At 47.9% G+C, this 22,697-nt stretch overlaps 4 protein-coding genes across 6 annotated transcripts in view; 2 read left to right on the top strand and 2 right to left on the bottom strand.

Moving 5' to 3' along the window:
* The window catches only part of crebbpb (CREB binding lysine acetyltransferase b), a 32,559-nt gene extending 25,453 nt beyond the window's left edge, over positions 1 to 7,106 (top strand). The window contains exons 20-31 of one of the 2 annotated variants that reach the window (XM_030089177.1): positions 786 to 866; positions 1,008 to 1,064; positions 1,148 to 1,225; positions 1,334 to 1,401; positions 1,480 to 1,630; positions 1,810 to 1,956; positions 2,042 to 2,155; positions 2,270 to 2,435; positions 2,834 to 3,001; positions 3,207 to 3,368; positions 3,686 to 3,967; positions 4,054 to 7,106. In XM_030089177.1, the coding sequence (XP_029945037.1) occupies positions 786 to 866; positions 1,008 to 1,064; positions 1,148 to 1,225; positions 1,334 to 1,401; positions 1,480 to 1,630; positions 1,810 to 1,956; positions 2,042 to 2,155; positions 2,270 to 2,435; positions 2,834 to 3,001; positions 3,207 to 3,368; positions 3,686 to 3,967; positions 4,054 to 6,354 (3,775 nt within the window). In that variant the 3' untranslated portion in view covers positions 6,355 to 7,106. Of the gene's footprint in view, positions 1 to 755; positions 867 to 1,007; positions 1,065 to 1,147; positions 1,226 to 1,333; positions 1,402 to 1,479; positions 1,631 to 1,809; positions 1,957 to 2,041; positions 2,156 to 2,269; positions 2,436 to 2,833; positions 3,002 to 3,206; positions 3,369 to 3,685; positions 3,968 to 4,053 lie in introns of both variants that reach the window. The other variant, XM_030089178.1, reaches the window with a different exon arrangement.
* Positions 7,107 to 8,191: 1,085 nt separating this feature from the next.
* trap1 (TNF receptor-associated protein 1) lies at positions 8,192 to 13,894 on the top strand. 2 transcript variants are annotated; one of them, XM_030089113.1, is made up of 18 exons: positions 8,192 to 8,389; positions 8,924 to 9,094; positions 9,170 to 9,252; positions 9,343 to 9,483; positions 9,702 to 9,773; positions 9,860 to 10,020; positions 10,112 to 10,221; positions 10,366 to 10,439; positions 10,744 to 10,899; positions 11,165 to 11,285; positions 11,362 to 11,431; positions 11,600 to 11,747; positions 11,898 to 12,083; positions 12,178 to 12,316; positions 12,405 to 12,490; positions 12,689 to 12,834; positions 12,926 to 12,998; positions 13,189 to 13,894. In XM_030089113.1, the coding sequence occupies exons 1-18, from the start codon at positions 8,278 to 8,280 to the stop codon at positions 13,288 to 13,290; spliced, it is 2,151 nt and encodes a 716-aa protein (XP_029944973.1). In that variant the 5' UTR covers positions 8,192 to 8,277; the 3' UTR covers positions 13,291 to 13,894. The 2 variants fall into 2 exon arrangements, with proteins under 2 accessions (XP_029944973.1, XP_029944972.1); XM_030089112.1 differs by having other exon boundaries at positions 8,921 to 9,094.
* Positions 13,840 to 17,193, bottom strand: LOC115386737 (MAPK regulated corepressor interacting protein 2-like). Its single transcript, XM_030089175.1, has 5 exons — positions 16,732 to 17,193; positions 16,575 to 16,644; positions 16,152 to 16,291; positions 15,129 to 15,233; positions 13,840 to 14,255 (listed from the first exon to the last, which is right to left on the bottom strand). Exons 1-5 carry the CDS (start codon positions 16,781 to 16,783, stop codon positions 14,185 to 14,187), a joined length of 438 nt encoding a protein of 145 aa, XP_029945035.1. The 5' UTR covers positions 16,784 to 17,193; the 3' UTR covers positions 13,840 to 14,184.
* A 1,658-nt stretch (positions 17,194 to 18,851) lies between these two features.
* LOC115386722 (glycerophosphodiester phosphodiesterase 1-like) lies at positions 18,852 to 22,115 on the bottom strand. Its single transcript, XM_030089157.1, has 6 exons — positions 21,831 to 22,115; positions 20,971 to 21,146; positions 20,222 to 20,327; positions 19,846 to 19,938; positions 19,216 to 19,427; positions 18,852 to 18,999 (listed from the first exon to the last, which is right to left on the bottom strand). The coding sequence occupies exons 1-6, from the start codon at positions 22,089 to 22,091 to the stop codon at positions 18,852 to 18,854; spliced, it is 996 nt and encodes a 331-aa protein (XP_029945017.1). The 5' UTR covers positions 22,092 to 22,115.
* Positions 22,116 to 22,697: the final 582 nt, after the last annotated feature.

Here is a 22,697-nt window from a genome sequence, read left to right as displayed (position 1 = left end):
AGCGCCCCCTTCTGTACAAAACCCGTCATTGCAGCTTTATGTTGCTCCAATGCTGCACATACCCAGCAGTGAAAGCGCTGAGGTTCACCGACTTATAGCTTAGGACCTGAAATCATCATCAGTTAGAAAAAAGTTTTTGAGCATTCAGTGGGTTTATTGTCCAATAATATTTGGGCAACACTGAGTTCATTTCACTGTGTGGCACGAAATAGCTGGCGGTTACATTAAGGCACGATAAGCAGCTTTGGGTCTTCATTTTTTTTGCAAGACCTCTAATTGTGATTCAAGATAAACTTGAAAATAAATAAATATTAATTTTAGAATTGATTTGACAGGCTGCTAAGTTTTAGGATGAATTAAAATGTCTTCATGTTACAATTTCACTCCTTCTGACTCGCTCACGTCATCCATTCATCAACTCTTGATGCGTGTTTTGCATGTCATAAATGATCGTTGGTTCTGACACGTTTACTGTCCAGCATGCAGTTTGATTATGTTGAATGGTCTCATTTGTTGCTGACAATCATTTACTGTCTTTAACGTGTCCTTTTAGCATGCTGTCCTTCATTCCTTCTCCAGTTTGAATGAGGGACTGGATCGTGACCATTTCCATTGTGACTAACCTGTATCTCTGCCTGTGTGTGTGTTTGTGTGTGTCTCTCGGTCTGTCCGCTGCTTATTCCCTTCCGTTCGCTCGCCGTTCTTCCACCCGTACGCCGGTTTGCCTGTGCTGCTACTGTGTGTGCTGGCTGCAGTTCACCCAAATATGGCCTTATTGCCGACAGGTATCACTTCTGTGAGAAGTGCTTCAATGAGATCCAGGGCAACAGTGTGACCCTGGGGGACGACCCGGCACAGTCACAGACGTAAGTTACCAGGCCTGGAAGTCTGAACACTGGCCAGTGATCATCAGGAAGACTTGTCAAGACTCTTTCTGTGGAAGGGAGCAAAATTCAAAGGAATCAATATGAACTTTCTTGTCTCTCTGTTTATTTTCTTCTGTGCAGCATGATATCAAAAGATCAGTTTGAGAAGAAGAAAAACGACATGTTGGACTCTGAACCGTGAGTGTTTTTAGCTGCAGATGATTCATTCTGTGCTTGTTTAGGAGAAAAATAAACCATAATGTTATTGTTTCTGCTTGAAGGTTTGTTGAATGTAAAGACTGCGGACGAAAGATGCATCAGATCTGCGTTCTGCATTACGACGTCATTTGGCCATCAGGGTGAGTTTTTACCTTCTTTTTTTTTTTTACCTTAAAATGGTACTTGGTGTAATTTGAAAACCACATTACTGTAATTTGATGATGACCGTTTAATCTCTCTTGTTTCAGCTTCATCTGTGATAACTGTCTGAAGAAGTCCAACAAAACAAGAAAGGATAACAAGTTTTCTGCCAGAAGTAGGTTTTATATACATTTTTAATCACACAGAGTTTGAAACTTGGACTGATTTTGAGTGTGTGTGTGTGTTCGTGAAGGGTTGCAGTCCACGAGGTTGGGGACATATATTGAAGACAGAGTGAACAAGTACTTGAAAAGGCAGAACCACACAGAAGCTGGCGAGGTGTTTGTGCGAGTCGTCGCCAGCTCTGACAAAACAGTGGAGATTAAGCCTGGTATGAAGTCGAGGTAAGCTTCTCGCCCGTTTCATCTTTTCATTTGATTTTGAAATAGTCTCACTCTTTGTGTATGTGATGTGAGGTTACTCCAAGTTTGAATCTGCAGTCGTCGTGTACAAGAGACCCCAATTCAGTTATTTGCCATGTATAAAACTGTTGTTTAACCTTGTGTTGTTTTGGTTTTGGCAGGTTTGTAGACTCGGGCGAGATGGTGGAGAGCTTCCCTTATAGAACCAAAGCACTTTTTGCATTCGAGGAAATAGACGGAGTTGACGTTTGTTTCTTCGGCATGCACGTCCAGGAGTACGGCTCAGAGTGCCCCTTCCCAAATACCAGGTGAAGCTGCAGTCAAAGAACAGCTCTCATGTGAGGGTACTGCATTTTTCCATGCTTGTTTAACGTTGTTCCTGGTTTCTTTCAGACGGGTTTACATATCATACCTCGACAGTATTCACTTCTTCAGGCCACGCTTGCTGAGGACTGCAGTATATCACGAGATCTTGATAGGTTACCTGGAGTACGTGAAGAAACTCGGGTAGGTGAAAGCTAACTTCACAAAGTGTCGTGTTTCTCTCCCTGCCAGTCAGGAAGGAATAAATGTAGCGTTATCTCAAGGTCAGTGGGGCTGAGATATCTGAATGGTCCACAGGTACGTGACGGGTCACATCTGGGCCTGTCCACCCAGCGAAGGAGACGACTACATTTTCCACTGCCATCCTCCCGATCAGAAGATCCCCAAACCCAAGAGGCTCCAGGAGTGGTACAGGAAGATGCTGGAAAAAGCGTTTGCTGAGAGGATCATACACGACTACAAGGTCAGGAAGCCGCTGCAGAGTCATGGTTTGATGCCTCGACCTCCTCGGTCGTCCATATCAGCTGGATCCTGTTATAGGTGACACGGGATGGAAGGCAGGCCCAACACAGATTCACATGCACGTACTAAAGGTCTATTCATAGTCAGCGGAACAGAAAAATGTGTTGCCTCTTCCAGAGCTGAGAGACGAGCATGACGTCAGTCCTCTGACTGGTCTCAGTGTTCTCGGTTGGTCAGAAGTTAGAAAACAAAACATTCTGCCCACTTTCAGTCTTTATTTTCTGTAGTCTCAAAAGTGTTTTTCAATTCATTTGTGGTTATCAAATGGCCTGCTATGACGCACAGTCTGCCCCTGTGAGGAACTTTGTGTCTGAGATTCTTGTGTGACCCTTTCTTCAGGACATTTTCAAGCAGGCGACAGAAGACAGACTGACCAGTGCCTACGAGCTACCGTACTTCGAGGGAGACTTTTGGCCCAATGTACTTGAGGAGAGCATCAAAGAGCTGGAGCAGGAGGAGGAGGAGCGGAAGAAAGAGGAGAACACGGCCTCTTCTGAGATGACGGAGGCAAGTCGGACGAATTCTGTGAATGGCGTGGTTTTCTTTCTTTCGAGCCTCTTGTCACGGCACAATGCTGAAGTCTCCCACTCGACATTTTATCATCTTCAAGTAGTCATTATATGGAGGCTCTCAGCACCCTCTCAGGTTAATTGAGTAATCTCATCTCGCTGGTATTCATCCTTTGTTCCTCTGAACGTTTGTCTGTTAACAGGGAGCCCAGGCTGACAGCAAGAATGCCAAAAAGAAGAACAACAAGAAAACCAACAAAAATAAGAGCAGCGTCAGTCGAGCCAATAAGAAAAAGCCTGGGATGCCAAATGTAGCCAATGATTTGTCGCAGAAACTCTACGCCACGATGGAGAAACACAAGGAGGTGAGGAAGTTCACCAGATGATTGATGTTTGAGCATGTTTAGTATATAGACATATACAGTAACAATATCGCACTTAATTTTTATTCTTTTGCTGTTTCTACCAAAATATACTCAAATGAAGCTGATTAGTCTTTGTTCTTATATAATTTGTTTGCATTGTTTGTATCTCTTGCCACAGAACAATAGGTTGTCAGAAATCTGTATTAGTAGTCTAATTACGTCGCACACTGTCAGATTATCTCATTACATATCCGTGTCTTTCATATTACCATTAAAGAAAACCCGCATTTGCTCACGTCTTGTCCTGTTGCCGCCAGGTGTTCTTCGTCATCCACCTCCACGCCGGGCCGGTCATCAACACCCTGCCACCCATAATGGACCCCGACCCGCTGCTGACCTGTGACCTAATGGATGGCCGCGATGCCTTTTTGACTCTGGCCCGGGACAAACACTGGGAGTTCAGCTCGCTGAGGAGGTGCAAGTGGAGCACCATGTGCATGCTGGTGGAGCTGCACAACCAGGGCCAGGACCGCTTTGTTTACACCTGCAACGAGTGCAAGCACCACGTGGAGACGCGCTGGCACTGCACCGTTTGCGAGGTGAGCCTCGGGGACCCTCTGGCATCGGAGCGTTAACGCCATTTTTAATCTGACATGATTTTAATGGTTTGTCTTTCTGTCACCAGGATTACGACCTATGCATTAACTGCTACAAAGCTAAAGGCCACGAGCACCAGATGGTGAAGTGGGGCCTGGGTCTGGACGACGACAGCAACAATCAGGGCGGCGAGGCCTCCAAGAGCCCCCAGGAGAGTCGCCGGCTCAGCATCCAGCGCTGCATCCAGTCGCTGGTCCACGCCTGCCAGTGCCGCAACGCCAACTGCTCCCTGCCGTCGTGCCAGAAGATGAAGCGGGTGGTGCAGCACACCAAGGGCTGCAAGCGCAAGACCAACGGGGGCTGCCCCGTGTGCAAGCAGCTCATCGCGCTGTGCTGCTACCACGCCAAGCACTGTCAGGAGAACAAGTGTCCGGTTCCCTTCTGCCTCAACATCAAGCACAAGCTCTGTCAGCAGCAGCTGCAGCAGCGGCTCCAGCAGGCTCAGATGATGCGCCGCAGAATGGCCACGATGGCCGGACGGGGCATGCCCATGCCGTCTCCACCTACCTCAGCTGCCCCCGACACCCCCAATTCAGTGCAGCAGCCTAACACCCCCCAGACTCCCCAGCCCATGCCCAGCCAGCCCCAGCAGCAGCAGCAGCAGCAGCAGCCGCCGCCGCCAAACCCTGCCAACATCGCCCAAGTCTTCCCCAACAACGGCCGTAACAGTCAGCCCCCGACGCCGGTGCCCCAGGGGAAACCGGGGCCTCAGTCATCTCCGCTCCATCAGCAGCAGTCACCGATGGGTAACATGGTACACCAACAGCAGCCTCCGCCCCCGCAGCAGCAGCAGCAGCAGCAGCCGCCGCTGCAGGCAGCCCTGAAGGTGGCCAAACAGATCGAGATCGTAGCCAAGGCGAGGCAGCAGCAGCAGCAGCAGCAGCAGCTGAATTACACCATGAACGGAATACCCATGAACCACCCCCGCATGGTGGGCTCCATGCAGGGCCAGATGCATATGATGCAGGGGCCGCGGGGCCCTCAGATGATGCAGGCTATGCAGCAGGGCCAGTGGGGTCCCGGGATGCAGAATCCCATGCAGAGTCCGCAGGGCCACCAGCAACAAGTGGCCCCTCAACAGGGCCCCATGGCACCTCAGCAGGCTCCAGGAGCCTTGATGCCCCAGCAGCCGCAGGTCATGCAGAGGCCCGTGATGCCCGTGATGCCCCAGCCGCAGGGTCTCCAGATGCCCGGGGTGATGCCCAATCAGGGGACCCAGCCGCAGGCCATGACTCCACAGCAGCAGAACATGCCGCGGGGCATGCCGGGCAACATCGCCCCGAGCGCCCTGCAGGATCTGCTGCGCACCCTCAAGTCTCCGAGCTCCCCGCAGCAGCAGCAGCAGGTCCTCAGCATCCTCAAGTCCAACCCCCACCTCATGGCCGCCTTCATTAAACAGCGGACAGCCAAGTACCAGGCCAGCCAGCCCCAGCAGCAGCAGCAAGCCCCCCAGCAGAATCCTCAAGCCATGCTGGGGTCCCAGGCGGGTATGCAGGCCATGGCGGCCATGGCAAACCAAGTTCAGAGGCCGGGAATGGCGCCTCCGCAGCAAGCGGTCCCCCAGGGCATGGCGCCCCTCGGCCCCCAGGGCCAGATGATGAACGCCGTGCCGAACGGCAACCCTCAGCTGTACCGCCGGCAGCAGATGCTCCGGATGCAGCAGCAGGGCGCCTTGCCCCAGGGCCACGGGCAGTTCCCCCAGCAGCAGCAGGGGCCGGCGAGCTACTCCCAGCTCCGGATGCAGCAGCAAATGGCTATGCAAGGAGGCGGGGGTCCGATGGGGCAGCTTCCCCCTACGTCCCAAATGGGCCAGCCGGGCATGGGGATGGACGGGCCCCAGAACCTCCTCCAGCACCGCATGCTGCAGCAGCAGCAGCAGCAGCAGCAGCAGATGATGAAGCAGCAGATGGGCTCGCCGGCGCAGGCCAACTCCATGAGTCCGCAGCCTCACATGCTCCAAGGCCAGGTCCAGGGGGGAGCCCACCTCCCGGGGCCGGCCATGGCAAACACCCTGGGAAACCAAGTACGCTCCCCGGCCCCAGTGCAATCGCCCCGCCCGCCGTCGCAGCAGGCCCCCCATTCCAGCCCCTCCCCGCGGATACAGCCCCAGCCGTCGCCCCAGCACGGGGCCCTCCACTCCAGCTCCCCCCACCCCAGCCTCGGAGGCCCCATGTCGGGGTCCATGGAGCAGGGCCACATGGGGACCCCCGAGCAGAGCGCCATGCTCCCGCAGCTCAACACACCAAACCGGGGGGGCTTAAGCAATGACATGGGTATGGTGGGGGACACGACGGGAGACACACTAGAAAAATTTGTTGAAGGATTGTAGCATTTTGAGACAGAAGAAAGGCCTTGTTGTGTTTTCTGCTCATTTTTTTTGTACTTGCTGGTGTTAAAAAAAAATAAATAAATGAATTAAAAAAAATGCTCGAAGAAATACAAGTCTTACAAGGCCTATGGACTGTGAACTTTCCCTAAACCAAGGACTACTTTTTCTTACAACACACAGAGTGGTTTAATAATAATTGCTGTTGAAAAGATGAAAACATAGACACAAAGAATATATTTTTGGTTCAGACCAGCCTTGCAAAACTTTGCCCTGGTTTTTGTGTTGTTTTAATTTTGTTTTTCTTTTGTTAAGCTCTGGTATTGACTTTTTTAGAAAAGAAAATTTCCCAAAAAACAGATATTTCATTTTATTATTCCTTTTATTTTTTATTTTGTACCTTTGCAAATTAATGTTGTATTTGTGTTAAAGACTGTAAAATAATTTGTCTTGGAATTATTTGCCAGGTTTCACCTCTTGCTCAGTTCCTCGTTCCTGGCTAATTTATTATAATATGCCATTTTTCAAAAGGGACTGTCTTTAGGAAAGCCTTAATTTCTTTCCTGTTTGCAGAGTCTAAAGGAGATTAACGTATTTGTATAGATCTAGGAACTATTGCACACACACCCAAACACCAAACGCAGGTGGAAGAGACTCCTGCGTCAAAGCTTGTTCATGTTCACCAGTGCCGGAATGTTTCTTTCTACTGGCCTGAGCCCTCGTTTGTCTTGCAGATGTTCATAAATTGCTTTTGTCTCTCCTTCAGTCTAACGAAAGTCTCATAAGTACTGAACCTCTTTTGCCTGTGGTGGGAAAATTACTCGTTTGACTGCTGATTTGTGTTCAGAGAGAGTTTTGTGCATCACGTTCTCTCACTTTAAACTTGAATTGATGATGAACTGTTCTCTAATGTAAGTCATGCAGCTAGACAGTACTGTAAATATACAGAAAATAAGAATGAAATCACTGTACAAATTGGTTCAAATGGCTCATTTCGTACTTATATACCATATTGTTAAATAAACCTGTGTGCCACAGACTCCGCCTCTCTCTTCCATGCTTCAGGGAATTTCTCCTGTTTGGAGCTCACTAATAATTAATTGGACACGATTTTCATAATCTCATCTTCAAATCAAAAACGTTGTCTTTGACATTCTGCAGAAAGCTAAAAGTTGCATAGTTATTGTGACATTCAAGAGAAACAAAACTCTTCAGTCCATTGAGAATACTGTTGGAAGAATGCTTTTGGACAGAGAAAACCCACACAGAGGGAGAACATGCAAACTCCACACACAAAGGTCTCAGTGGTATTTGAACCAGCTGTAGGACAAGAGCACAGACCCCTGCACTGCTGAGTGTGGCCAGCAAAAAGATCATATCTTCAAATTGTGGGCACCATGCATTCTCTCCTCAGGGTGCTCTGGTCCAAAACACGCACGTGTGGGAGGTTCATTTGTGACCTTTTTCCTGTGATGGACTGACAGCCTGTCCAGGGCGTGTTCTTCCTTCACCCATACTTAGCTGGCATTTGGTTTCAGTGCCTTGCGACCCCTAGGCAGGATAGAGTGGTGTCAAAGGTGGATGAACATTTATCTGACGCGCAATACATCAAACAGTAGTGCCCTTATATTTCCATGATTTTAGATTATTAGAAACGGAGATATCAGTATATGGATTAACATCAATGGGCGATTCTATGGCAGCTGTCATCATCAACTCATGTCTTACTTTCTTTTTCACTGGATGTCTTATGCAAAGAGTCATGTAATAATTACTATTTCTCGTCAGGCAGAAGACGGACACCTATTTTACGTCATTTTCATGCGCAGTTGCGGGTCCTGTCAGCACGCTCGTCTGGCGTGTGTCCCCGGGTCGGTCGTCCTCTCTCTCTTTCCTTCTTGTTTTCCTCCTTTTTTGTGTGTCGCCATGTCCCGGTGTCTGTCGCTGGCCCGGTTCGCCCTCGGTTCCGCCCACAGAGCCGCTCCCCGGCTCGTGCCACGGCTCGGCACGCGCACTTTGAGTCGCTCCTCCGCAGCAGGTGAGCTGTTAGCATCGTTAGCATCGAACAGCTGCAGAATCCCATGTTAACTCAGATCAAACCGCTGGAGTCATTCAACAAACTGCGTTTTGCAACATTTTGAAGAGCTGTTTTTTGGACCCACAATCCTTCTCGAAAACAGCAGATTGCAGCAGCAGATAAACAAGTTTAACTCCAGCATGATATGAAATGTTACATCAGACTGAGCTTCAAAGTCAGATGTCAACACAAACACTCCCAGCTCTGACCTTTAACTATACCAATTTTTATAGTCTCAAATAGTAAACTTTAAAGCCTTTTTTTTTTTCTTCAACCCGGAGCACTCAGATGTAGAGATATTGTATACTTCTGAATGTTAGTAAAATCATTTTACACTGTTTTCTTTTGTATTTACAGTCTTTAATTTTTGCACAGGTCATGTGTTAACCTTTATATGTCCCATAATAGAGAAATTTGCATTGTTGCAGCAGCAATTGTTCTTGAATAAGAACAACCTGTGAAGCAGCCCCACCATCTCTCCCCTCCTGTCAGCAGCCTTGCAGGTTGGACAGCAGAAAAAGTGGAGCAGTGGACCCGGCGTCTGGAGCTCGGAGCGCGCCTGCCTCGGCTTCAGCCAGCGCTCGCGTTACAGCACCCAGGAGGCCGAGAAGGAGCCGGAAGAGGAGCCTCTGCACACCATCATCAGTGATACTGAGGCTGTTCAAGGTGCTGCTGCCGTTGCGTGGTTCTTCTTCAGCTCATCAGTCGGTGTCAAACTAACCTCTCCTCATTTCTCTCCAGGTAGCTTCTCCAAACATGAATTTCAGGCTGAAACAAAAAAGCTGTTGGATATTGTTGCCAGGTCTCTGTATTCTGAGAAAGAGGTAAGAAATGCTTTCAGAAAGATTGTATTTTACATTCATGTTAGTTCACTTTTTGTGACCGATTTCCCCGATCGCTCCTTCTACTGTCAGGTTTTCATCAGGGAGCTGATTTCTAATGGCAGTGATGCTCTGGAGAAACTTCGTCACAAGTTGATGACGGCAGAAGGTGCAACAGCCCCAATGGAGCTCCACCTGCAGACCGACGCCGTGAAGGGGACTTTTACCATCCAGGTACTCTGACTGTTTGATGAATAAGATGTTCTGCAACCTTATAGTCTTCTGCAGAGCAGACATAGAATGAAATGTGAGTATTAGTTCACTTACTTTATCTGCATTGCCAAAAAATAGTAAGTCTAGCTGCTTTTTGGCACCTTTGTAATTGACATGAATCTTGCAACATGCTTGGATTCACTGTTTTAGAGTGATGGGGGTTTTCTGGATTCCAACAGGACACAGGAATCGGTATGACCCAGGAAGAGCTGGTTGCCAATCTGGGTACCATCGCCCGCTCTGGGTCCAAGGTGGGCTGTTTTTGCACTCCCCCGGTTGTATTTTATTTTTGCATGTTTGTTCACGTCTGCTGATCACTCTCTCCTCTGCGTTGCAGGCGTTTCTGGACGCTCTGCAGAACCAGGCCGAAGCCAGCAGCACCATCATCGGTCAGTTCGGAGTTGGGTTCTATTCTGCCTTCATGGTGGCCGACCGCGTGGACGTCTACTCCCGCTCCGCTGAACCCGACGCACCCGGATACAAGTGGTCCTCAGACGGGTGAGAGCAGTAAAAAAAAAAAACAAGCAGATTTGATTTAATGTCTGTGAAACGAGCAAAACCACAAACCTCCGGACTTGTCTCTTATCAGCTCTGGAGTCTTTGAGATTGCTGAAGCCACTGGAGTTCAACAGGGAACCAAGATTGTGCTGCACCTCAAAGAAGACTGCAAGGAGTTTTCCTCTGAGGACAGAGTCAAAGGTGGGACAGCATCTTGTTTAATCAGTGAACATGTGATAAAGTCAAATGTTTCCTATTTCAGTCAGGCGCCAGTGTGTGTATTGTGTGTGTTGTAACGGTTCATTGTGCAGCTCTACATCACTCCATCTGATATTTCTGTTTCAGAGGTTGTAACCAAGTACAGCAACTTTGTGAGCTTCCCTATTTTCCTGAACGGACGCAGACTCAACACTTTGCAGGTGAGCGTCTCTGAGGTGCTGCTGCTCTCGGTTTCAGGATGTTTTGTGAATTTTCACTGCTTCTGTGTAACAATGAGTAAAAGCTGTATTAACCAAATTATAAAGATACGATTTGACTTTTTCATTTCTTTTTCCTAAGAAGTTTATTTTTAAAGTACAAACAAAGGAAATTATCCAAATGTTACTATTGCAAACAAGCTTGTACTGAGCTCCTGTTGTGCATTTAATCTGCTCCATGATACTTTGGTGCATAGCTTATTATATTTATTGTTCTAATCCTTATGTCGGACCCGTCACTCCTCAGGCCTTGTGGATGATGGGGCCGAAAGAGATCAGCGACTGGCAGCACGAGGAGTTCTACCGCTACATCGCTCAGGCGTACGACAAGCCCCGCTACACTCTGCACTACCGCGCCGACGCGCCGCTCAACATCCGAAGCATCTTTTATGTCCCCGAGACGGTGAGAGGCTTCATCCACACATCTGTTTTTTTAAATCTGCTTTGCAAATCTGTGGTCAGACAGATCACTTCCGTGTCAGTTCATAAGGATGTGGAAGCTAGAACTTTAAGAAGCCGTAGCCTTTCTTACTCCTTGAAAAGCTTCCATTTCATTGTTTTCTTCTGTTAAAGATATATTGATGAATAATGAAGTTATGTCTTCATGCTATAATTATTGGTAATTTTAAAAAAAAGAAAAGACTGATAAATGATGCGTTTGCCAACAGAAGCCGAGCATGTTCGACGTGAGCAGGGAGATGGGCTCCAGCGTGGCTCTGTACAGCCGGAAGGTTCTGATCCAGACCAAGGCCGCTGACATCCTGCCCAAGTGGCTGCGCTTCCTGCGAGGTCTGCCGTCGATTCACACGCACGATTAAATGTCTATGAAGTCCAGATGAGTAAGTGTGTGTATGTGTGTGTACAGGTGTGGTGGACAGTGAGGACATCCCTCTGAATCTGAGCAGAGAGCTGCTGCAGGAGAGCGCCCTCATCAGGTACAGCACCAGCATTGCACCATTGATTTTGTCCACAGGCAGAAAATGTTCATTGATCCACTTCTAAGATTATTCTTGTAAAGAAAATCCCAACAATACAAAACAGTCAGAAACCCATTGATGCACATTTTAACTCATAAACACACGCTTTTGCTCCTCTCTCTTCAGGAAGCTCCGTGACGTTCTCCAGCAGAGGATCATCCGCTTCCTGCTGGACCAGAGCAAGAAGGAGCCCGAGAAGTACAGCAGCTTCTTCGAGGACTACGGCCTCTTCATGAGGGAGGGCATCGTCACCACGCAGGAGCAGGACGTCAAGGTGACCCTCTCTCACTTAGAGAAATATCGGATTAGAATTCAGGGCAAAAATTATAAGTAATTAATTTTAAAGAATAACAAGCTCAAGTTTGCCCACAAGTGTTTCTCCTGAGCATCATGTTGTAACTTCCTCCATGTTGACCTTTTCCAGGAGGACATCGCGAAGCTGCTGCGATTCGAGTCGTCCGCCTTGCCGGCCGGGCAGCAGACCAACCTGATGGAGTACGGCTCCCGCATGAAGGCCGGAACGCGCAACATCTACTACCTGTGCGCCCCCAACCGACACCTGGCAGAGCACTCGCCGTACTACGAGGCCATGAAGAAGAAAGACATGGAGGTCAGGCTCCCACCTTTTTATTTGAGATGGCCTGGGTTTGGTTTCACATGTGGGTCTGAAATGGTGTAAACCTCCCGTCTCGGCCGACCCGCAGGTGCTGTTCTGCTACGAGCAGTTCGACGAGCTGACCCTGCTCCACCTCAGGGAGTTCGACAAGAAGAAGCTGATCTCCGTGGAGACGGACATCGTGGTGGACCACTACAAGGAGGAGAAGTTCGAGGACAGCAAGCCAGGTCGGCCGGCGTTCTCTCGTGTCTCGCACGCGGCCGGAACGTCGGAACTGAAACCCTGAAGTCTGCGTGTGTGTTTTGTGCTCCGCAGCGTCGGAGCGGCTCACGCAGGAGCAGGCCGACGACCTCCTGGCCTGGATGAAGAACTGTCTCGGCCCCAGAGTCACCAACATCAAGGTAGTGAAGAGAGAACACAGCCCATCATGTCAAAGCAAAACTCCGAACAGTTCAAACTACAGGATTATCTATAAATCTGTTACTTGCAGTTAAACGTTTAGTCTTGATTCCCTGGAGTGAGAAATGGTTAAATCGAACTTTCTGCATGTGGCTTGTTACAGGCGTGTTTGATAAGTGCGTTTCTTTCCCGACCCCCAGCTGACCCCCCGCCTGGACACCCACCCCGCCATGATCACGGTGCTGGAGATGGGCGCGGCACGCCACTTCCTCCGAACGCAGCAGCTGGCCCGCACGGCGGAGGAGAGAGCCCAGATACTGCAGCCCACTCTGGAAATCAACGCCGGGTGAGACGACAGTGTGTGTATGTGCGTGTGTGTGTGTTGAAGGAGAAATCCTGTTGAAGCTCCACCAACATGAGCCGCTGTGTTTCTCCAGACATGATCTGATCAAGAAGATGCACTCGCTGAAGGACACGGACTCCGAGCTGGCTGGACTGTTACTGGATCAGGTACCTGCTGTCCCTCCTCTCTGTTTTCACCCGTTGGTTCTGCTCTTTTTTCCTTCATGTTTGTTTCCCAATAAGAAGTGGTTTTCTCCACTTTCCTTTAAAAATACCTCTTTATCTCAAAAAATATTTTTTTTTTTTTCTGAATGAAGTGCAACTGAAAAATCTTCCTGCACCTGTGTTTGTATTTCAGATTTACGACAACGCCATGATCGCAGCCGGCCTGAACGACGACCCCCGGCCCATGATTTCCCGCCTCAACGACCTCCTGACCAAAGCTCTGGAGAAACACTGAGAGCCGCCAGGAAGCGTCGGAACGGGCGGACTTGCTCTCGGATGACTTTGGCCTCGAGCTGACGGCCTGTTGAAGGCCGAGAACTGAAAGGACCTCACAGGTTCATCTGGAGCGCCTCTTTTATACAGATTGGAGAAATCGTCTTTACGCCGTGTGTTTGGCATCTCCTCCCCAGCGCGTTGGCTGTGTGTGTGTGGTAATCCCTTCACCGTGGTCACAGTCACACCAGTTCAGTGGACTCTGACATTCCCTTCATGCTTCAACATGTTATAAAAAAAGGTTGTTTAAGGCGCCATCTTGTTTTTGCAGACCAGTCAGAGTAAACTGCCGGGCTGAAGGTCATCCGCATCCTGAACGCCGAACGCAAACAGCTCCAAAGCAGAGCTTCACGATCTTGTTAAAATACTGCGTTAACAGCTTTAACGTAGTGCTTCAGTTCACTCTTCTGGATGTCTTAGTGTTTTTCCATTATTTAATATTTTATTCCCACTCTGGATTTTATGTTTTTACAGGCTTCAGATTCTCTGCAGGCTTCGTTCTGCGTTCATGTGATGAAAACAGCAGTGTCTTTATTGAAATCGCTTCAATATTACAGCCAATAAACACGGAGTCGGAAAAGCGTCACTTTAAAATAAAAATTCAGGTTTATTAAAAGGAGTAACATCTCTTCTGTGGAGGTCAGCCCTCCTCGGTCCGTCTCCGCTGGCTGCCCGTTCAGAGATGGACCAACTGCGGACCGAAGCCAAGAGTTCAAGTTAAGTGGCGTCTCTCCGGCGGCGGCGGCGTCCCAGCGCCTTCAGTCCGCCTGAACGCTCAGACCCAGCAGACCCGCCCGGGCTCGGTCCGCCAGCCGTCCCGCCTCGTGTCTCGCCTCCCAGGGAGCGCCGAGACGTGTCAGGAGAGCTTGTCGATGTTGGCCAGGAAGCGCTGGGCCCACCACTCATCCAGGTCTATGGGCACGAAGCCTGGGAACCAAAACCAGTCCACTTTAACCATGGAGCACATTTCAAAAGCTCAAACTTCATAGTATTTCTACGAATACAGAAAATGTGGTTTAATCTAACCGTGTGCAAAGATAGATATTTTTCAGTTGTTAAAACACTATCGGTGATCGCGGTGTTGGTTTTACTTGGTGTAAGATTGGAAAGAAGATCTGTGGTGTCTGTAATCATTTACACCTCCAGATACTTTCTGGTCACCAATTAACCTGAAGCGCATGTTTCAGGACAGGGAGAGATCACCTGAGTAACCAGAGTGCAGAGCAGACCACTGCACCGCCCCGATATAACAAAATCCCTCTGGAATGTCCAGAAAAGCTGAGATAGGGGGAATCAAACTGCCAACCTTTGGATTTTGAGACATTTCTTCTTATTATTCAAATCGTTTGTTGTTGTTTGCAGACATTTAGACATGAAGCTTTATTGTGGTTCTTCTCATCTGCCTTCCTCAGCAGTAGACTTGGTTTTACACTGATTCAAACTGAGCGGTTCAGATTAAGCTTCTTGCTCAAAAGACCCTCGGTCTGTTAGTCTCAAGCTCTCCCTGCACGTTTCCTGTAAACACTTGGGGAATCGCTGATATGGTTGTTTAATTATTACTCATCTTAACCAACTCAGGATGTTTTAGTTCAGTTTACTGCCCTCTGGTGGCCGCAAAGAGGTATTTTTTTTATCTTCTAAATTCTGCTGTGTTCCTGTAATCTAATCTACTTTGTGTTAAACTGTGCTGCCGTCTTCCTGAACTCAGTGGTAATAACAGAAAATGCTTGATTATTTCCAAACATGGCTGAGTCGGCACATCTCTCCACGACACGTGAAGACAGGTGGCGCTATGCTCACCGTCCATCTGCGGGCCGGGCGTCGTCTCTTTGTAGTGGACGGCTTGGCGAGCCACCTCTGGCTCCTGCTGCTGCTGCTGCTGCTGCTCCGCCACTTCCTGCCAGGCTGAGAACACAACTCTGTCAGTACAACGCAACCCGTCCCATTTTAAAAACAAACAAGCCGCCTGCCCCTCCCGAGACACACCCACAAGTAAAGTCCAGAAGGGCAACTGACTCCAAAGGAAGGCCGCTCCTGCCAAATGTTTGTGTTTCAAATAACGCACACACGTGTGTGTGTGTGTTATCTCGGCATCTTCCTGCAGGATCTGAAAGTTCATGAACTGTGCCTTTTGTTGGCCGTCCAGTCTGCACCGAGTGGATCAGCCTGATATCGTCTGGTCTGTTTATCTCCTCCTCTCTTTGCTATTCCCTGACCTCAGCCGGCGCAAACAGAATTCCACCGCCGCCTCCGAGTCCGATCGCTCCGTGAGTTTGAGGTCTGAGAGCGGTTTCACTGGGAGGCCGGAGTCGGACCTTCTCTGTGTGTCCTTGTCCTCTCCACTGCAAGGTTGCCGAGGTTGTTTATGAGCGTCTGTGGCCGGGCTTCAAGGCCAGCGGGACAGAGAAAGTTGGAGTGCCGAGCCGGAGCAGTCTCCAGGAGACCGGACCGGCCTGTGAATGTTAAAAAGACACTCGCGCTTCAAAAAGTGGGTCACCGTGTGGACCCGACAAAAACCCACGAAATCCCACCAACCAGGCTGGAGAGGACGGCGGGTTTCGGCCGGGTCAGGAGGAGGGTGGTACAGTGTTTGGGCGTGAGAGGATTTCATTGAATGGTGGCTATCAGTGCTGCAGCAGCTGTGTGGGTGAGGCCTCGGAGAGGGAGGCGGAGGCCTGTCAGCGGCTCCAGCACACTCTGATAATCCAAAACAATGTCATTCACAAAACCGTCAGCGGCGTGCCGGGTGTTGGGTTTCTATCAGACAATGAGGAGGGTTATCTCCTCCAGTTTCAACACAGACTGCTTCGGTCCCTTCCTCACCGTCGTACACGAACTTGACGTTTTCCTCGTGTGCAGGAGTGAAGATCTCCTCGCGCTGACTGTCGTCGGAGAGCGCCGGAGCCGGGTGATGGTACTTCTTACCGTTCGGACGGTTGAAAACTATCTTGGGTGCAGGAAGGCTGGAGGGAAAACACAGAAAACGCAGTGGGATTAGAGGAAAGTGGCTCGCGCCATGGCTCCTCCAGTCTACAGATTACAACAGCTGCATGAAGGACCATGTGCCACTTCGCCTCAAGGTCACACACACAAACACACACATGGCCTGCTCGGCTGGTTCAAAGTCAGGAAAACAACCCGGACGGACAGGCTGAGCAATGAGGAAGCGGGAGGGAGCATGTGGCGCGTCTGGGATCACCGGAGATCTGGTGATCAGTCTGAGAACCAGGATGGGCTGATACTCACTCAGGCATGTTCCAGGATGTCTGTTTGTGCTTGAAGTCACTTATTTTGCTGTCCAGCTGCTGAGTGGGCCCTTCAATCAGATAAAACGAGGAAGAAAACATGAGCTGCTTCAGAAGGTGTTAGAACAACCTGAAAGTTGCTGCTGTGAGGATCAGACCTGTCCTCCGCTGGGTGACCAGTTTGCTGGGACCTCTTGTAATTGTGTACATCACGTGGGGGGAAAGTTCACCTGGATGTCCCCAAGTTCGGCTCTTTACAGTAAATAAACAGATTCCCAGACGGATCTTCTTCTTCTTCTTCTTCTACACACTTTTAAAGTTCAGCACATCGCGTGCGGGACTCTCTCCCCTCTGATCGGACTCTCTTTTAGATCCACGTCGCAGGTTTCACGCCGTGCCTCAAACTGTTTTGTAACCTCATGAAACAGACCCGTGCTGCGCGCTCCGGCTCCGGCTCCGCGCGTCCTCCCCGCAGTCCGCGCGCATGTCACGCCGCGTCTCCGTCTCCGTTCACCGGCCGCACGCGTCTCTTTCTCTTTCTCTCTCTCTCCCGGGGACGGAGACCGCACGAGTCACTTTGCCACAATGTCACGAAACGGCGCCTGTCATTCATAAAGCTCCGGACGCACAACGTCTGAGTGCGACGTCCCTCCACGCCCCCCGCGTGCGCCTTAAAGAGACAGCGTCCCGGGACGGCGTGAGCACGTGGGGACGAACGTCAGTGTTTATAAAAAAACTGATGCAACACACACACACACACACACACACACACACACACACACACACACACACACACACACACACACACGCTCAGTCTTGTATTTCTATCCTTGTGGGGACCGTCCATTGACTCCCATTCATGTCTAGCCCCTAACCCTGACCCTTACCCTAACCCTAACCCACACCACAACAAAGCCTAACCCTAAAGAAATGTTTTTGCACTTTTACTTTTTTCAGTAACAACAACATGGTCAAGAAAACACTGTTTCTCCTACTTAGGACCGGAAAAAGGTCCCCACAAGGCACGTCGTTCCACGTTTTGCTATCCTTGTGGGGACATTTGGCCCCAACAAGGATAGAAATACAAGAACACACACAAACACACACACACACACACACACACACCAGCAGTCAGGTGCACAAACGGTTTTTCACACACAATTCACTTGTAACAAGGGTTTATTTTTAGTAATGCTGATTCTGTCTTAAAAAAAAGTGTTTCATCAAAAACACTCACATGAACTTTATGCAAAGAAAAAAAAAAATAAAAGCTCCAAAAAGAAGAATTCTGAAAGATTATTTTTTTTTATTATGAAAGATGGACAGCGACATGTTTGGATGATGGTTTGTAGAGAAAAGTTTTTATTTCTCACATTGTGGGCTTTCAAAAGTCAGATTTGGGTTCTTCTTTATCGTCGTACTTTTAAACTGGACTTTATCAACTGTACACAGCTAAACAGAGAAAAAAAATTAAATATAACCGAACAGCAAGGTGAATAAATGATATATAACAATAAATAAAATAAACAATCTTAAGATTCTTTTAAAACTCTACCTTAAAAAAAAGATATCTGCCATCATTTATAGTGAGCATATTTAAAGAAAACTATGACATTCTATCTGTACACATAAGTTTGTATTATCATCATCTTACAGCTTTAGGAATTAAATACTGTCTATTTGTGCAACTTTAAAAATGGAAGGTAAGTTTACAAACTATACAATCAAGTATGTTTACATCTGTTCACAGAATATTCTCAATAATCCTTCTGGAGTTTCATGATTAGCTAAATGTCAGGACAGCAAGTACTTCTAAAATATAATGCTGCTACCAAATACAATGAGGTTTCCTTAAAGGTGCAACGAAGCCTGTGGAAGATCAGATCAGCACACGGTAGAAAAGATCTTTAGGTAGCGTAATCCTAATCCCTGATCCAGATGAGGAGGTAGAGCTGCTGGTACCGGGACTGGACTGAAGCCTTCATGGTTTAATGTGACTGTTGAGCTCTGGAGAGAAATCTGTATGCCAGCTACAGCTCACAACAGGTCTTCAACCTCAGAAAACCTTCAGGTCACTAGGAATGATGTGTGTTGTGGATTCATAAAGCTTTTACCAAACGGTTCGTTAGTACAAAAGTTTTGGGTTTTTTCCACCTCAAGTGATTTTATCCACATTTTTCACCAATTTAAAATTTGGAATAGAATACCAAGTGTGACTTTAATTTAATCCTTTTTTAAATATCATTGCTCAGAAAGGATCTACACACATTGAGACCGTTCAGAGATGAGGGTCGCAGTCCTCCAGCAGGCTGTCGGTGATGTAGCTGATCTTCAGCACGTTCTGGTAGTAGTCCTTCTCCACGGCGGTGTTGACGGTCCAGCCGACCACCTCCACGCCTCGCTCCGCCCAGTACTGCACATAATCACTGGTTTGACGAAAGAAAGAGGAATCTGAAAGGACGCCATCTCTACACAGCAGGACAAAACTCTTTATATGATTAGAAACAAGTACGGCCACAGAAAATTGCTTAAAAACTGACAAAAGTTACCTCCTGAGGTAGGCAGTTATGCCTTTAAGTTTATTTGTTTTTACGTCCGTTTTACTCTACATGGACAAAAGTACTAAACCTGAGAAGACCTACTGTGAAATGAAGTCTTTCTGCACGAGGATGGCGGAGATCCCGCACAGTTTCCACAGGATGTGATGGTGGGCCCAGTCCAGCAGGATGTCCAGGAGCCCGGTCCACAGCTGGCCCCAGGTGGACAGGGTCCGGGGGGTGCCGTCCCCGAAGCGGCTCAGCCTCCAGGGCCGGTGGGTGAGAGCCGTGACCACCGAGGGGTCAGTCTGACGCATCTGAGGGCCGACAAGGGTCAAACCAAGCAAAATAGGAGGGATTAGAAATACGAAGATGGACTCGTTGCGTGGTGGAGGAAAGGAAGCAGCAGATGCAGCTTCATGGAGCTTCATGAACCACTGTCTTTATTTTCTGAAGCCACTAGATGGTGCTATCTGTTTAAGAAATGTTTTGAAAGCACACTTCATTTCCAGTCCTTCAGCCTCTGTCGTAGATCAAAGAGTGCCATCTAGTGGTTTCAGAAAATAAAGACAGTGGCTCATGAAGCTTCATGAAGTTTCATCTGCACATCACCAGGAATCAGCTGCTGTGCTGAGCGAGAAAGACTTTCAATCAATAAACCTAAAGTATTCAAACATTTAAAATAGCCTCAAAAGAAGACGATGATTTTACTTTTTCAGGTATAATTTTCTTTACCTTGTAGATGACTTTAGGTTCAAGTGAGGAAACGATGCTGGAGTTGTAAAGAACAGGGAACTTCTTATACACCTCATGGAGCACCGAGGCAGCCTGGAAATGTTTTAAATGCTCATGAAAACATGAAAATTGACAAGCAGCATCAAAAGAATGTGCCTGAAATCTTTGGAAAGCAGATGAAAATCACAAATGTTTGTGTTTATTGTTCCACCCAGCACACAGATTTGGAATGTCAGGAAGTAATTGTCCTTGAGAGTCACATTTATTCCTTTTTTCAAACATACCGTCTGAAATGACTTGAATGTCCGTGTCATGCTGTGTCTGTATCTTTCTGTATCATTGTTCCAGATCATGTTTGGCATCAGTGGTTTTCTACCTTGTCTGGTTGACCTTTGACATCGAAGAATATGACCATCTGATGTTTGATACATTCCTGCACGGCCTCCTGCAGAGTTGGAACCTTCTCGCCACTAAACCGGTCCCTGCAAGACAAAGAAACAACTGTTGTTCTGTTTTTTTGTTTTTTTAGGAGGAAACTGAAACCTCAGATGATTTTCCAGAACTTTATACTTTCAAGGTTTTATTGTTCTACTTTTACGGTAAATCTGAGGAACTCAACAAGGGAAGTGTTAAGTGTCTCTTCAGGTCAGGAAAACATCTTTAAATGTGCCTGGTTGATCCTTTTAACTGAAAAATATGAGCATTTCTGAGGGAAACATTGAAGAAATAAAAAAATGTCTCCTGATAATTGATCTCTGCTCTTCATTCTAGAGAGTCTGCTCTTTTTAATTTTTAATACACAACTTGATATACAGTAAGTTAACGTCACCAAAGTTTTTATGGCCCACACATTAAACTAGGATGATAAAGTCCAGTATTGTAGGATAAATGTCACATAAATCTATTGAAAGATTGATCTCATTCAGGGAAACATTTTTGCTAATTATGATGAAATGTGAGTGATTTCGATCCGTTTCACACTTTATTATTATTTCACTACATATGAAGGAAATCAATCGTTGTATATCAACTGACAAGTACCAACTTATTTATGTATTTCATCAATAAACTATCCTCATATTTGTCATGTCTAAGTCAGTGTTGGACTTGTGTGAATCTGTTTACTTCAGCCGGTGTCGAGCTGAAGCATCCAGCCTCCTCAGCTGCACAAACTGCAGTTTACTGACGGGCCCGGAGCCGTTGGTGGTGCGGTCCACCGTCTCGTCGTGCATCAGCACCGGGACGCCATCCGACGAGAAGCTCAGGTCCAGTTCCACGCCGGTCGCCCCGTTTCTGCTGGCCTGGGGGAAACATGGAGGACACTGTCAAACAGCAGCTCTGCAGTCTCAACCAGAAGTTACAGATTCAACATATGTCAAGGTGGACTGAGTCATGAAATACTCAGTCCTATGGAGGACAGAGCTGGAGGTTAGAAAGAAGTAAAGAAGAATCCTCAGCACTGCCAGCAAGAAGCTTTCAAATAGATGCAAAAGTCAAGGCTGCCAAAGGTTCAGCAACCAATCAGTAAAGTGGTGAAAACCTGTGATGGATGATAAAACCTCTGCAGAGTGGATCCTGTCTTCACCTATAGACAAAAGCCTTGCAGTGACAGACTTCTCATGAGTGAAATTTGCCCTTAAAAAGGAGAAAAGGCTGCAGAGGGAAGTTGGAAATGGACAGATCAGAGGAGGATCAGAGTGGAGGACTGGATGATGGTGACTGAGAGTGTTGGACACTTATGAAACACTGCCTGCACAACTGACTCAGCACCTCCACTGTGCTAAAAATAAGCCCAAAGTGGCATTATACAATGACTTTATCACACAATCGGTTCATGAAAACTTTCACTGCAGCACTGCAAGCATGCACATCAATGTCTCCGTGCCTCACGACGCAAAATCCTGAATACAAACAGGTGCAGGTCGGAGCATCTGTCATGCATCCTCTCTGCTTCGCAGCGGCCGGATGTTCCTCCTGTCTCTGACCTCTCGGATCGCTGCCACGGTGTTCTCCGGAGCGTCGTGTCCGCCGCCGCGGTGCGCCACCACCGGCACGCCGCCGGAGAGGCTCCGGGGCCGCAGCACGCGGCCGGCCCGGTCCGCCGGCACCGGCGGGAAGCGGAACATCACCACGAAGACGTAGAGGGAGGCGGTGAGGAGCGAGGAGCCCGCGGCGCTCCTCGACAGCCCGAACACCAGCAGGAACAACACCGAGAAATCCAGCGCCTCATCCCCGACCTGCAGCATGGCGACGGGAGGAAGAGGAGGAGGAGGAGGAGGAGGAGAGGAGGAGAGGAGGTCAGCTGGAGGATGAAGCTCAGGAGGAGGAGGAGGAGGATGGACGCAGCAGACTACATGATGCTGAGCCAGAGAGCAGGAATCTGCTGTTTGGAGGATGGATGGGAGGAGGAGGAGGAGGAGGAGGAGGAGGAGGAACACTCCAAAACAATAATTTGTTGGGTTCATTTAATTTAATCGTGAAACACATTTCCATGTATTCAGATAATTAAATCGCTCTGTTATCTCAACAAGAAGAATCATGCATTTAAAAAAAAAATATAAAAGACTTCTGCAATTGATGTGAATTTTTATAAGATTTTTACATTTGTTTTCCATATACTGGTATATTCAAATCAATTGAATAGTTCAAATGATTTGTGTTTTATGGAATGTAAAGGTTATTTTTCTGTTGATCTAATTAAATACAGTGTAATTCACTGGACACTGGTCGAACATGTCAACACAACAAAATCCAGCCTTTCTGGATCAACTCATTCTACTGAAACTAGTCTTGTTGAATTAGTTTTCAATAGTATGATGAATATAAATCTTGTTTCAATTATTGTTGTAGCT

The sequence above is a fragment of the Salarias fasciatus genome, chromosome 4 (genome assembly GCF_902148845.1).
Source record: "Salarias fasciatus chromosome 4, fSalaFa1.1, whole genome shotgun sequence".
In the NCBI taxonomy this organism is placed as follows: domain Eukaryota; kingdom Metazoa; phylum Chordata; class Actinopteri; order Blenniiformes; family Blenniidae; genus Salarias; species Salarias fasciatus.
The sequence above is the reverse complement of the archived record's forward strand: the minus strand, read 5'-3'. Positions and strand labels throughout refer to the sequence as shown.